Genomic DNA, 13932 nt, shown 5'->3' with positions numbered 1-13932 from the left:
ATACTGTTCTCCATATTGGCTGCCTCTCACACCTGCAGGAAGTGAGAACGCCTGCTTCCAGTGAGACCCCCCCATCAGTACTTCCTCTTATTAGACTTCCTAACTTGTCAGTGTGATTGATCCAAATTATCCCATTCTGTCTATCAAAGGTGTGGCTACAAAGAGCTAGAGGGTTAACATCTTTCAGCTGTGGCCGATGAGTTATTGATGTCTACTACTCGCCTTTCTGTGTTTGTCTAAAACTTTGAAAAAATGCATTTGCAAGAATTAATAAATGAAACTATTTGGCAATGAACCAGCTAGGGAACCAAAGGAAAACTGGCACATTAAAGAATAAGTTAGTTTATTCTTTGTGTGATGGGTTTGTTTCTACTTAGAAAGTACTGTTCTGCATGACCAGATTTCTAAAAATATAGATCAGCAGTGGGAAAAAGACTTTTGCATAAGCAAGGTTATTTGCCTTAAAAGCTTTTGAAGTGTAATTACACCATACATACATACATACATACATACATACACACATACATACATGCCTACATACAAATATATTTTCCCTCCCAGTTGCACTTCTGCATCTTTTACAGGTTAATGTGAGGAATGACGGCTCACCAACTGTCAGTCATGACTTCATCATTAAAGAGGATCAGTTCATTTTCTGTTCAGTGCCATCATTGTTAAGTTCTCCACACGGATCAAATTTGATTTTCTGTCTTTGTTCTGAAAGAGTTAAATTGAAAGCTAACCACTTCTGCTGTGTGTCACCGAAGCTAGAACTCTAAATAGACTCTAGCTGATAGTTATGATCCATATGGGTCGTTTAAAGCTGCTTTGCCCTATCCTGATTTGTATTTGTCTAAGGAAGGGCTTTTCAACAATATTCATTCATTCAATAAATATCTAAAACACATCCTCTATTTGCAGGGCATTTTGCCTACTTAGAGCTGTTAGCAAATGTATTTGCTGATTTTTAGTCTTCAGTGTGGCATGAAAGACGTGATAAATCTGAGCACAACCTACTTTTAAAAAGCAAATACATTTTTAAAAGCAAATAACATTTTTAAAGGCAAGCACATTTTCCAGGGATGCCCTTCAGGGTCTAGATGGATGAGTGTTTAAGAGCAAAGAATGATTTTGTATAGTGGCCAGTAAAATCCTGAAATGATAACATTTATGAAATATTTAACCCCCGACTGCATACTAAAACTGTATAGAAGTCATTTAATAAAAGCATTTGGTAAATTGGTGAGAGTTTAAAGTACTGGATTACTTAATACTGTAAGAGCTGAAATTGTTTTCACCTTCTAGGCTGACACCATAAGGTACCTTAATCCACACATCCTTAATCCCCCTTCCAAAGTAGCATAATGAGAACCAAAGGCAATTGTATTATTATCTTCAGAGAGCTACCACACTATAGCAGAATGTGATTGCTGGCACTTTTCAAGTTTACGTAGTCTAATTAGGTGACAAGATTTCTCCTCCCCTATTTTTAGAAAGATACATTGCTCCTCAAAGCAGTGGCACTTTTTGTCAATCCATATTGACCTGATATGGAGAATGTGCCTCCTGCTATTTTGAGAAGATGTCTATTAATATTTGTCCAATAGGAGTGTGTTTTCCCCATGGTTACACACTATAGGTAAAAGGATGCTTTGTCGATTTCAGACACATGCGGTGGCAGACCTTTCCTCTCCAAGAATAACTCAGCTGTCAAAACCCATGTGAGAATGAAGTTTGCCACATGCTGTAGCTTCAATAGCATAGTATTATTTAAACCCTGTTTCATTTCCTTTTTGACCATTTACATGTTGTAGTATAATTTAAAGATCACCTGGCTTTTATTTTAAGGGGAATGTGCAGCATACTTCAAAGCCTGTGAGTGGTTTTAATACCACCTTCATTACTAGGTTTAACTGATTATAATTTGGGTTACATGGATTATATGATTGGGTTTAGTGGATTATAATTTACATTCTATAGATTACATAATTGGGTTATATTGATTACATCAGAGTGAGCCAAGAATAAATAAACAAAGCAAAACCAAACATTTCACTTTTCCTTGATACTAGCTTTGGCTCATTGATTCCAGCCCAGCTTTCTCCTTCTGGTGACAGAGAAGATGAAACTCTGTTTTCATTGCTTATATGGATAAATTTTTCCATCCCTGTGTCAGAAGATGTGATAAGGCAAGAATCAGGCAGAATATTTAGCACTAACCCAGCATTTTTTCTTTGGATGCTGTTCTAGCATTGAATCCAATTTTTTTTTCTTCTTGAATTCTCTCTGATTTTCTGTTTTAAATCTCTGGGCTGCCCCCTAGACCTCCTAGTCCTGACTCAAAAATAAATACGACTATCTATTTATCTAACTGATAATTAGGTGGGGCAGTATAGTTCCCTATACTGAGGTCATTTGAGAAGCAACATCATTTTGACAGGATGTGGTGTGCAATAGGAGCCTACAGAATGAATTTGTGGCACAAGACCAGTTCAGTGGCAATGAACCTCAACTTTGTCTGTGGAGTTAAACCTTTAAAATGATAGCCATTTGACTCTTCGAATCCTTCTGAGTTATAATGATACAATAAAACCACACTATGTTGTATTGGTTACTTTTCTCATCACATAACCACTCTCTTGACAAGAAACAACTTAGGAGAAGAAAGAATTACTCTAGCCTGTGGTTCAGAGGATACAATCTGTGATGGTACAGACAGCATGCTGGTGGGGCATGGGGCTGGAGGATGTAGAAGCTGGAGAGTGAATTGTCTAGTTTATTTCTATGGCAGCCTAACAGGAAACAAGTTTGTCCAGGCTATAACTCTCAAAGGCTCCCCTTGCCTCAGTCCAGTTACTCTCTTCTTCCAGCGAGACCCAACCTTCAAAGCTCCCTCCCCAAGCAGAGGTACCTGCTGCAGAGGAAACACAGGGGACTCTGGGGTCACTTCATATTCAACTCTAACACATGCATAAGCAACACTGAGAGGACATTCATTTTTATCCGAGTTTTGGGTTTCTACAAAAGAGACCTAGAAAATCATGTTTCTCTTTAAGTCTTGTTGCCAAAAGAGATACCAGAAAGCCTAACAATGAAAGGGGGAAATTATTACTAACAAGTATATACAATTGCTACCAGGAATGCAACATTTTATTGTTTTCTAATCTATACCAAAATTTTGATAGAGAAAAATTAACAGAGAATTTATTGGTATAAAATTTCATATCTTGATTTTAGGTACTGTTAAATTATGTCTTTCGTTATAAATATTCTAGCTCTTTGGGGGAAAAGATGGGTAATAAATGCTCTTAGTAGAAATGAAACATGAAGATTTTCATTATCCGTAGAAGTCATTCCCTGGAAACAAAATGTTATTGTTATATCATTAAATAAACCTGAGCCTTATAGAAATTTAATGGGACGTGAACTCAAAACACTGATGATCTGTGAGATGTTTTTCATAAAAAACCTATTAAATGACTCAGCAGATGATTCATCCACAGCTTAAATGCATTACATCTGTGGTTAGTCATGCGTAGAAGGCAAGCATCCTGCTTGCTCTGTAGATGGTTCTTACTAAGTGGTATTTGGTGTGAATTTTCCTACCTATTCAGCTAGTTCTCTCTCAGCAAGTTAAAGCCCACTCAAAGAGGATCAACAGTTTGTGGAAACTGAGATGTCAGCAAGTTTTTTTTTTTTAAAAGTTAATGGGACGGTGTTGGCTTAGCTTTATTGGGATCATAGATAAGGGAGTGAGCACGCATCTCATGGGTGGTGAAATACTGATAAGCGGTCACTTCATCTTTTCTGATGCTTTAAAGCACAGGTGGACGCTTAAGTTGGAAAAATATTTATTTTAATACATTCCATGCTGTAAGCAATGCATTTTTAGAGCCTTTCCTCTCGGCTAATAAGATGGGAAAACATGGTCACCTCTGAGCAACATACATTTAAACCAAGATATGTTACAGTAAGATTATTCTAGAATTTATAAAATCACTATTAGCATGTATTTATCTATCTGTCTGTCTATTTATTTAAAAATGTGTGTTATGGAACTACTTGTAATATATTTAGCTTTGGGTGTCATGAGAACAAATGCATGGTGACTTGCATATCAGGGAGTCATAAAATAGTAATTTAAAAATGCATGGTAAAAATCATGACAATTTAATGTAAAGCTGCACAATTACGTTTTATATTTTGGTGGCAACATTTATCAGTTAAAAGCCAGTATAGAAAACTCTGTCCAACTGTTTCCTAAATATGCTGTATAATCTAGTTGCCTTGAATGCCAAAGATTCTCCCCTCTCTGTGCGTGTGTGTGTGTGTGTGTGTGTGTGTGTGTGTGTTCTTGCTCTCTGTGTCTCTCTGTCTCAGTCTCTCACACACAGAAGCAGCCCTCCGTGTCCACTAGTGCCACATACACAATTGTGTATCCAAACTATATTTTAAAATTTGTATTGAACACACAGAAATATTTCATCATTACATCTTCAGCAATAATAATAGCATTTTACAAATAACATTTACACTATATCAGGCTTGTCAATAGAGACCCTTTGTAAGAAGATATGTATGCACACTCAGCGCAAGTAATGTTCCCAGTTTATATGCAGGCCTTGAGTTCCTAAAGCACCACAGATACCAGTAGATGACAGCAGGTACATACTTCATGGCATTTCGTTGCCAGGTGATATTTTAGCAAATTAAGTAAGGAGTTCCAGCTGCTGTTTTCCCTTCTTTTTAATAAAAAAATAAAATGAAAGCGAGAGCTACTCATTCTTGCCTTTCTACCTCCTCTTGGTTTACAGGTGGAAGGACTAGGAGAAACCAGGTACGGTAACAATGGGAACTGACAAGCCTATACTGCAGCCTTTCTGAGAGCCAAAGGGAATGTGCCCTCTCCTTGGTCTTCCCATATCGTCTCCTCTCCAAGGACTCCGTGCTGTTATTTCACTCCATAGCAGGGAACCTAGATGATGTCCCGAAGACAAAGCTGATACTCTCTGGTACAGAAAATAGGAAACTGGTTAGCTTGGATCACAGAGGCAAGGAACCTAAATCACCAGAAACCTGTGTGCAGTTTCCGGCTTATGTTTCTTCATTGCCCTGTCTCTGATGTTGTTTCTTTGTTTTACTTCCCTCAGATGAAAGAGCAGGGACACAAAGAGCATCCCCGGAGCCAGAACTGCAGCTCAGACCTTACCAAATGGAAGTGGCCCAACCAGCTTTGGAAGGGAAGAATATTATTATCTGCCTTCCCACGGGGAGTGGGAAGACCAGAGTGGCTGTTTACATCACCAAAGATCACTTAGACAAGAAGAAGCAGGCCTCTGAGTCCGGGAAGGTTATGGTCCTTGTCAATAAGGTACTTTGCCTTTGCTTCAATGCTCTTATTTTTGTTTCATTATTCTAAATCTTTCAGACGATAACATTTGTAGCAACAAATCACACAGATTTGTGTAATGTCAAAGAAACCATTTATTTTAATTTCCCCTTTAAGTTATATACCTAAAATTTAAAACTACAACATTAAATAACGTTGTCCTAACTTGTAGATAAAAATTAAAGTTTCTAACACACGGTGTAAGGCCATGAATGAGAGCGTGTGTGACCTGAAAATGTCCCTGGAATCTAGGATCAAGTGCCTTCCTTTAAAGTTCCTGTAGCCACTAATCCTTAACCAAACATCACCTTTATCCAGAACATACAGAATGTGACTGAAAGCCAAAGAGAAAATCAACTGAATATTTTGTCTATATTTGTTAAATAGGCGAATGATGGTTAAAGAATTTATGCAAATATATGTGACATTAAATGCCAGTGAACTTCTCTTTGAAAAGGTATATCTTCTGAAGGCCCAAAACCCACCTTCATATTAACATTATAAACAAAATTTATTTGAATTTTATTTAAATAGATGAGAATGTATACATTTGTAGATTAGGATTATTAAGTTTTCCTAGCCTATAAAATAAAATTTAGTGTGTTTTTCATGAACAACAATGGCTTTTTCCTTACTGTTGTATATTCGTTAGCAGAAAAGACTTTTAAAACTTTGTATTTTTTAAGAGTTGGATTATTTCTAAAATTTTCAGTTGAAAGCTGCTTGGCATACTGAAAAATGCAGGCAGAATCCAAGCTTTAGTGATTTGTTTTTTCATCACGATGCTTGTGTGTGCAACTTCTGAGTCCAGAGTGCTCTCCTCGAAATGGGTGTGTGGCTCAGTGGAAGAGCTCTGGGCTTGAAACCCAGCACCTCCAAAACAAAACAAAGGGACGTGATGCCTCTACAGCCTTATACACACTGGAAGAAGATATTCTTGATTTTCTTTTGCTGCTGCTGCCCAAAACCTTTCATTTATTCCCTTTTTCAGTATAGTAAGTTTAAAGCCTATTTTTACCTACCAGCTTTTTGATATTAGACAAATTTGAACCTTCTCTAGATTTTTAGTTGTCTAGTCTATAAAGTCAAATTAGGTTCCAAGTTCTGAAGTTAAAATTAGATTCTGTGTATGTTTGAGTGCACACAAATATGCTCACATATTAAAAAGTTTAATAATGGCTCTAAATTTGCATATCTTTCTTACATGGAACTTATTGAAATCAAATACTTTACATATGGGACAGGACTGAGTCCTATAGGGGTCCATAGGAAAAAAAAATAATGCTGTCAAATGAGTCCAGGCACTTAGAGACACTTACATTGACACCGTTGTTTCTTTCGGGGCAGTTCTACCATTTTCTGAATCTGAGCCTCATAACCTCCCCTTTCACAGGTTCTTTTCCCCATTTTTCTGTCTCTGTTACATTTTGCCACCTCATCCACGCCATGAACCTTCAAAGCCCAGTTATTATTTTTCATTCGTTTCCTTCCCTAATTTCCATTATCTGGTCATAGGATCATAGACAATTAGAGCTGAGAGGATCTTTGTGATGCAGTTTGCCTCCTTTGCAGAGAGATATGTCGCTTCTGCTGGCTAGTGCCTCATACCAAGGATAACCTCCCGTCTTTCAAAATAACCACAGACATTCTTCCCACACTTGCCACTCAGGGACATCCATTCGTGCATTTGCCCAAAACATATGTGTTCTATGGAACACATGGTCATTCTTTCCTCGGTCATTCTGGGGCATAAACCTAATACCCCCGCTTTGAAATGGCAGCATCCTTTCATTATTCATGCAGCATGATTCCCAGGCCCTTCAAGATCTGGAGTTCTCTCAGACACAGTATTTAGAGTTGGAAAACATGCTGTAGATTCAGTCTTAGGAATGTGAAGGAGAGATGAGGCAGACATCCAGCCTAGGGCCAAGTACATTTGTACATCATGGACTTTGACATTAGCTACGCCTTGCTATCAGCTTACAGTCCTTGGCTCCTTTTCATCTGAGTACACATTAAGCTAAAACCTTTTAAATTTATTTCTCTGCAACTAGTTTTCAAGCTTCAGTGTGAGCACCCAAGTGTTTTTCTTATTCATGTGATTTGATCATTTTAGATCTATTTTTTATTTTACCTGTATGAATGTTTGCTTACCTGTGTGTCTGTGCATGCATGCCTGGCGCTTATAGAGGCCATCAAAGGGTGCTGGATCCTCTGAAACTGGAGTTACAGAGAGCTGTGAACTGGGTGCTAGGAATTGAATCTGGGTCCTCTGGAAGAGTAGCAAGTGTCCTTAACTGCCAAGTTACTTCTCCAGTCCTTGATCTAATTTAATAATAGTCTATCATGGCTGCTTGATGATTTATTCTAGCTGGGAATGTTTCAACCCATAACATGTAGGTAATTCTTATACATGCATATAAATTTATAATGAGAATTATAACATTTAATGTTTATAATTTTCATCATTTAGATCCATTTGGATTCTTTTCAGAATCAAAGCAAATTTTATTTGTTCTCTATGGCTTGTGTGGATGGATCCTGCATCAGCTTTAGCATAGGCTGTGAGCTAGGTACTGCAGGTCCAAGTACTTCATGGCTATTTTCAAAAGCTAGGGGACTAAACAAAGATATTCCACTACTGATAGCTATTTGTGTTTCATAGAGTGACCGAACATTTCCCGTTAAACATCAAAGCTTTTGAGTTGCACACATGAAATCTGGATTTATCAGATGGCATTTCTCCATGGAATGAGCATTGAGAGCATTACTCGGTGCTGTCTTTCGTATTCTTTTTCCTTGAGATTACCAAGTCTTCCCACCAGCTCTCTATTTACATCATAAATGATTGCCGTAAGTTTTTAAATGTAAAGTGGCTTCAGCTTTAATTATTTTCGTCAGGAAATCTCTGACTTAGTAAAACAGCATATTCATGTTTAGCCTAGCCCAATAGTAAGGTATTATAACTTTTAATCTAGAATACAGAAATCCTGGTCTCTAATACCATTTCCTTTCGTCTCCATCCTTTCCAAAGTTATAGCCTTCAAGTGCAGAGAGAAATGCAAACACCACCTGTGCTCCCAGACTTTCCACTTCCTATCTAGGGCTTCAACATCACGAGGGATAAATCCCAGGTTCCTTGAGATGCTGTAATGCAGCCCCATATGATTCAGCAGAAGTGGGTAGCAGTTGGGCTTGATTAGTCTTGGCACGCACTGTGTCACATCTCAGGAAAAGGCTCCAAAGGACCACACACCTCCCAATTAGCCATGTCAGACTTGCATCTGGCTTTCTCTGTGTCCTTCCATAGGAAGTCAATGCCACCCAGAGTGAGTTTCAGGATTATCCAACAGCGAGTGAATTATCAGGTAATATGGTAATTATGAGAAATAGAATCTGCATGTGCTGAAGTCTGGGCATGACTTCTTCCTGCCAAATTTCTCTTTGCTGTTAGTGTATACTCCTGGACTTCTGCTTTGCATCCTCCTAGAAAGGAACCTGTAGCAGGACTTTCTCTTCTCGGCCACCAACCCGCTCCCAAATCAGGACATGGAGACTTCTTATTAGTTATGAATGCTCGGCCTCAGCTTATCCTCTTACGACTTGACAGGTTCCTTTCTCTTCATTTATGTTTTGCCTCAGGGCTTTTTACATCTTCTTTCTGTATGTCCTACTTTTCCTGCTTCTTCTGTGTTTGGCTGGCGGCACTGGCCCGTCTCCCTCTCTTTCCCCCTTGTTCTCTTCTATCTTGAGCCTAGATTTTTTTCTTCTTACTTATTCTCTCTGTCCATCAGTCTCACCTATCCCTTTCCTGCTTAGCTACTGGCTGCTCAGCTTTTTATTAGACCAATCAAGTACCTTAGGCAGGCAAGGTAAAACATCAACACATCTTTTCATAATTAAACAAATGTAGCAGAAACAAATGTAACACACCTTTACACAGTTAAAGTAGTATTCCACAGCAGAAACAAATGTAACACAATATTCTGCAACAGGAACCTTTAAGGTAGCCTGACTGGGGCTGCCCATAAAATTCAGGTGTTAGAATACTTGCATAGCATACAGGAAGCCTGGGGGTCAAATCTAAGCATTGCACACAGCACAACTCATGCTTGGTGGTGCATGCTTGGAATTCCAGCACTGAAGAGGTAGAGACAGAGGGGTCAGGAGTTCAAGGTCATCCTCAGCTACATAGGGTATATAAGGCCATCCTGGACTAAGTGATAGCACCCTTTCTCAAAGAAAAGTAAACAAAATTTAAAAATAAGACAGACTAGCTCATCTCTGCCTTGGTCCTGGAGGTATTCTGAGTAACTTGAAATGCGGAGGTGTCACTGGGGTTTCAATGGCTGCTGTCACCAGATATGGCAACATGCAGTGTTGGCTGGAAGGGAAGCAAAATTACTACCTCGCTCACCCTTGCTTGCTACTTTGTTTTAATGCAGACGCCAAAGCCATCCTTGTAGTTCATGCTCTCCCATCCCACACATTGTCCTAACACATGTATGATGCCACTGCCCAGGTTCTCTTTCCACTCTTAGAGTCCAATAGCCTCTAGCAGCATCCCAGGCACTAAGAACGAATGATCTCTGGAATATGTGCTCAGCTAAACTGAGTTGCTCTGTCATTAGCCTTATCTTAAATACCTTTATGTTCTAGATGCAGTGTCTACATTTAATGCAAACACGGTGAGTATTTAATGTCAGATGAATAGATTGAATGATGTATAAATGGTAATTTCAAATTAACTGATTCAATACAAACATTTCTCTTACCAGTCCATACACAGTCCTTTGACTGATATTCCTCTGTCTTTCGCTTTGCTTTTCTCTCTGTTTTGTCTGGGTTTCTAAAATCTCAGTATATTCTCCTCCTTAAAGGTGATGTTAGCCGAACAACTTTTCCGCAAAGAGTTCAACCCATTTTTGAAGAAATGGTATCGCATTATTGGATTAAGTGGCGATACCCAGCTGAAAATATCATTTCCAGAAGTTGTCAAATCTTACGATGTTATCATCAGCACAGCTCAGATCCTGGAGAATGCCCTCTTAAATCTGGAGAGTGGAGAAGATGATGGTGTGCAGCTGTCAGGTTGGTCGGAGTGATCTTTTTTTTTTTTTTAGAAAAAGGGGCTGATAGAAACATTAAAGACAGTAACGGGCTGCTCCTTCTGTCATTTTTTTACATGATGAAAATTAACCTTAGCTTATCTAAGTTACATTTTTATTTCATAAGGGTTACCAAAGTGCTCTACTTCCTGAAGAAAACATGAACAAAACAGAGACATGTTTGACCTGATGGCTTGCTTTTGCATAAGTGTACCATTACTAAATCAAGCATTAAGAACTCACTATGTTCTCCCATTCTCTCTCTCTCTCTCTCTCTCTCTCTCTCTCTCTCTCTCTCTCTCTCTCTCTCTCTCTCTCACACACACACACACACACACATACACAGACACATACACTTTCAACTTAATTTTTGACTGACCCACAGTTTACCAGTGTTCTTTTATTTTTCTTCTTTTTTTTTTAAATTGAAACAAGTTTGTTTCACGTGGCAATCCCAGCTCCCTCTCCCTCCCCTCCCTGCATTCCTCCCCACCAGTGTTCTTCTAAACCCTTCTTTGAGAGATTAATTGTTCTTCCTTTGTGCTGTCATTTTGCTTGTGTCTCTCTGAGAGAATAATTACATTATAATATATACCATACATAAAATATTATGTATATAATTTTTAAATTTAATGATAGATCCTACCACAACTATGTTTTTTTTTTGTTTTTGCTTTTTGAGACAGGGTTTCTCTGTGTAGCTTTGTAGACCAGTTGGCCTTGAACTCACAGAGATCCCCCTGCCTCTGCCTCCTGAGTGTACCACCACCACCCAGCTCCAACTATCTTCTTTACTGTAGAATAAAACTACAAGCCTGTTCACATTATTTGGAAGGGTTGAATGATTAGGAGAAAGATGGAGAAGTAAAAGGAAATCACAATAATTAAATGCAAAGTATAAACAACACAAAATCATCCCACTTTAAATAGTATACTTTTCACTTAGTGTAATAAAAATAGAATTTGTCGGTCTAAAATTAAAATTTTATTCAAGAACAAAAGTGGAGTACTGGGAAGATTTTGTTTTTGTTGTTGTTGTTTGTTTATTTGCAAGAAAGATGTGAATTTCACTAGCACTTTCTGAATCTTGTCTTGAGACAGCTAATAGGAACAGAATCATAGTTACCATACACAAACTTTGTTTTCATGTGTGGAAATAATGGGTAAAGTCATCCCAGCAGATTGAGGTAGGGCTGTACCAATACTCTGCCCGATGAAAGACACTCAATGGCAGCTCATTCCTTTATAGCATCAAGGTGTATGTCTTATTGTACCATGGCATTTTGGGTAAACAGACCTTCTACCTTTTTTGTTAAGATTTTTCCCTCATTATCATTGATGAATGTCATCACACCAATAAGGAGGCAGTATACAACAATATCATGAGGCGGTATTTGAAGCAGAAGTTGAAGAACAACAGCCTTAAGAAAGAAAACAAACCAGTAGTTCACCTGCCGCAGATTCTAGGACTGACAGCTTCACCGGGTGTTGGAGGAGCCAAAAAGCAAGCTGAGGCTGATAAACATATTTTAAATGTAAGTCACTGAGTGTGTGAACGACCAAACAAGCTGTGTCTAATGCCTAGGCATCTTAGGATTTTAAGTAGTGTTGAGAGTTCAAGTGCCAATGCCATCAGTGAAATGGAGGCTATTTGCTTTGCCTGTAGAAAATAGCCTCAGTATTCTACAACATGTGATATCCTTCATAAATGCAAGCAATACAAAGCAATAGTGTAATTGTTAGGATGCTGGCTTATAAGTAATGAGAAGAGCTACAGAGATGGCTCAGCCATTGATGGCTAGACTCACAACCCCGAACGAATGAGGCTTGGGTTGAGTAGAATGCCTGGGCAGCTATTTTCCTTCTACACTTGAACTTCGCGATCTTCTTGATACAGAAACACAGATAAACTTACACATATTGATAGGGTTCATTCCTGATGGCCTGTTGCTCCATGACTTTCAAAGCAGCATGCTTTCTGTCTCGTTTTCCACTATGTGTCAGTTTAGGATACAGGTTACTCAAATTAAAAGAGAAAAAGAGGCAAGTGTAGTAGTTCCAGCCTTTAATTCTGGCAAGTGAGAAGCAAAGCCAAGCAGATTGCTGCGAGTTTACATAGTGAGTTCCAGGCCAGCTAATGCTGCTGAGTGAGACCCTGTCTCTAAATCAGGGAGTGGGAAATAGAAATAGGATGATCTTTTATTAAAGATGCACTCATCAACTTCCCCAAATTGGGGTGCTGCTGTTGATCTCAAGTGACATCATCAGAGTACCTCAGAAACTTCTCATTATAGGTTGAATTCAGTAGAAATTATTAAAGTAAAAATCATTCAGAAAAGGGTTGTCTCCAAGATATAGCTTATTATGGGAATAAAGGCCTAGATTCTACCTAGGATCTAGGCATAAAGTGTAAGGCAGTCCCTCCCTTTGTGCTGTTTTCTTTGTATGTAGAAAAGAATGAGGCTATAATGCATGAATATAAGCATGACAGTGAATTCGGAAGCCTGATAGAATCAGGTAATACCATATAACTATCCTGTTAATTTGCATAAATTGTTCTATTTTCTAAGTCCTATATAACAGCTACAAATTGGAATTTAAAAAACAAAAAGGAATTAGAACATACTTTCAGAAGACACCAGAACAAATATTATTGCTAAATAACTATTGCTAAAATGCTATAGTTAATAAATAATGTTGCATATTATTTGGATAAAATGTGATGCTATGTATTTATGCTAAAAACTTCGTGTTACACTCTACTGACACAAAAATATACATTCAGTTGTAAGAACACTTGCAGTGTCTCTTTTCCAGATATGTGCCAATCTTGATGCATTTACCATTAAAACAGTGAAGGAGAATCTTGGTCAACTTAAACACCAAATAAAGGAGCCATGCAAGAAGTTTGTGATTGCTGATGACACCAGAGAAGTATGTTCTAAACATTTCCCTGTCTGTCAACACTGTATGGAATTGGAAGATGGCAGGGCTATTTTACATTCACTGACTGAATATTTCCATTTAACATTTTTATCAAAAGCCATCATTTTATACTGTTAAAAATTGATACAAGGCACCAGTACTTAGCTACATATGATTCTTGGAGGAGTGGAACTGGGGAGCATTGAATAGCTAAACTGGAGGGGTTATAGATGTTATCACCTTCTTTCTGTCTCGGCATTTTACAGGATTGGTTTTCTGACATTCGAGGGAGCCATTTTGTAGCACTTGGGAGTACCAATGGGAATCCTCATTGTGTATTTTCTTTCTCTGGAAAACACTGATTGTAAAAAAGTGAAATGTTTAATGTACTGATGCTTTTCTGGTGAATATTTTCATTAATTAAAAAAATAAGCTTATAGTCAGTTTGGACTTTATGTTTGGTAGATTATTCCAATTCTTTCTTTTGTAGAATTAAAAGCTTGGAAAATT

The 13932-nt window shown here is 38.1% G+C and overlaps 1 protein-coding gene across 3 annotated transcripts in view; it reads left to right on the top strand.

Annotated features, from left to right (window-relative positions):
- The window catches only part of Ifih1 (interferon induced with helicase C domain 1), a 52524-nt gene that overhangs the window by 25702 nt on the left and 12890 nt on the right, over window positions 1–13932 (top strand). For all 3 annotated transcript variants that reach the window (XM_040744845.1, XM_040744843.1, NM_001310575.1), the window contains 4 exon segments: window positions 5151–5371; window positions 10270–10480; window positions 11815–12032; window positions 13315–13431. In XM_040744845.1, the coding sequence (XP_040600779.1) occupies window positions 5151–5371; window positions 10270–10480; window positions 11815–12032; window positions 13315–13431 (767 nt within the window).

The sequence above is a fragment of the Mesocricetus auratus genome, unplaced genomic scaffold (genome assembly GCF_017639785.1).
Source record: "Mesocricetus auratus isolate SY011 unplaced genomic scaffold, BCM_Maur_2.0 Super-Scaffold_100004, whole genome shotgun sequence".
NCBI classification, from domain to species: domain Eukaryota; kingdom Metazoa; phylum Chordata; class Mammalia; order Rodentia; family Cricetidae; genus Mesocricetus; species Mesocricetus auratus.
The sequence above is the reverse complement of the archived record's forward strand: the minus strand, read 5'-3'. Positions and strand labels throughout refer to the sequence as shown.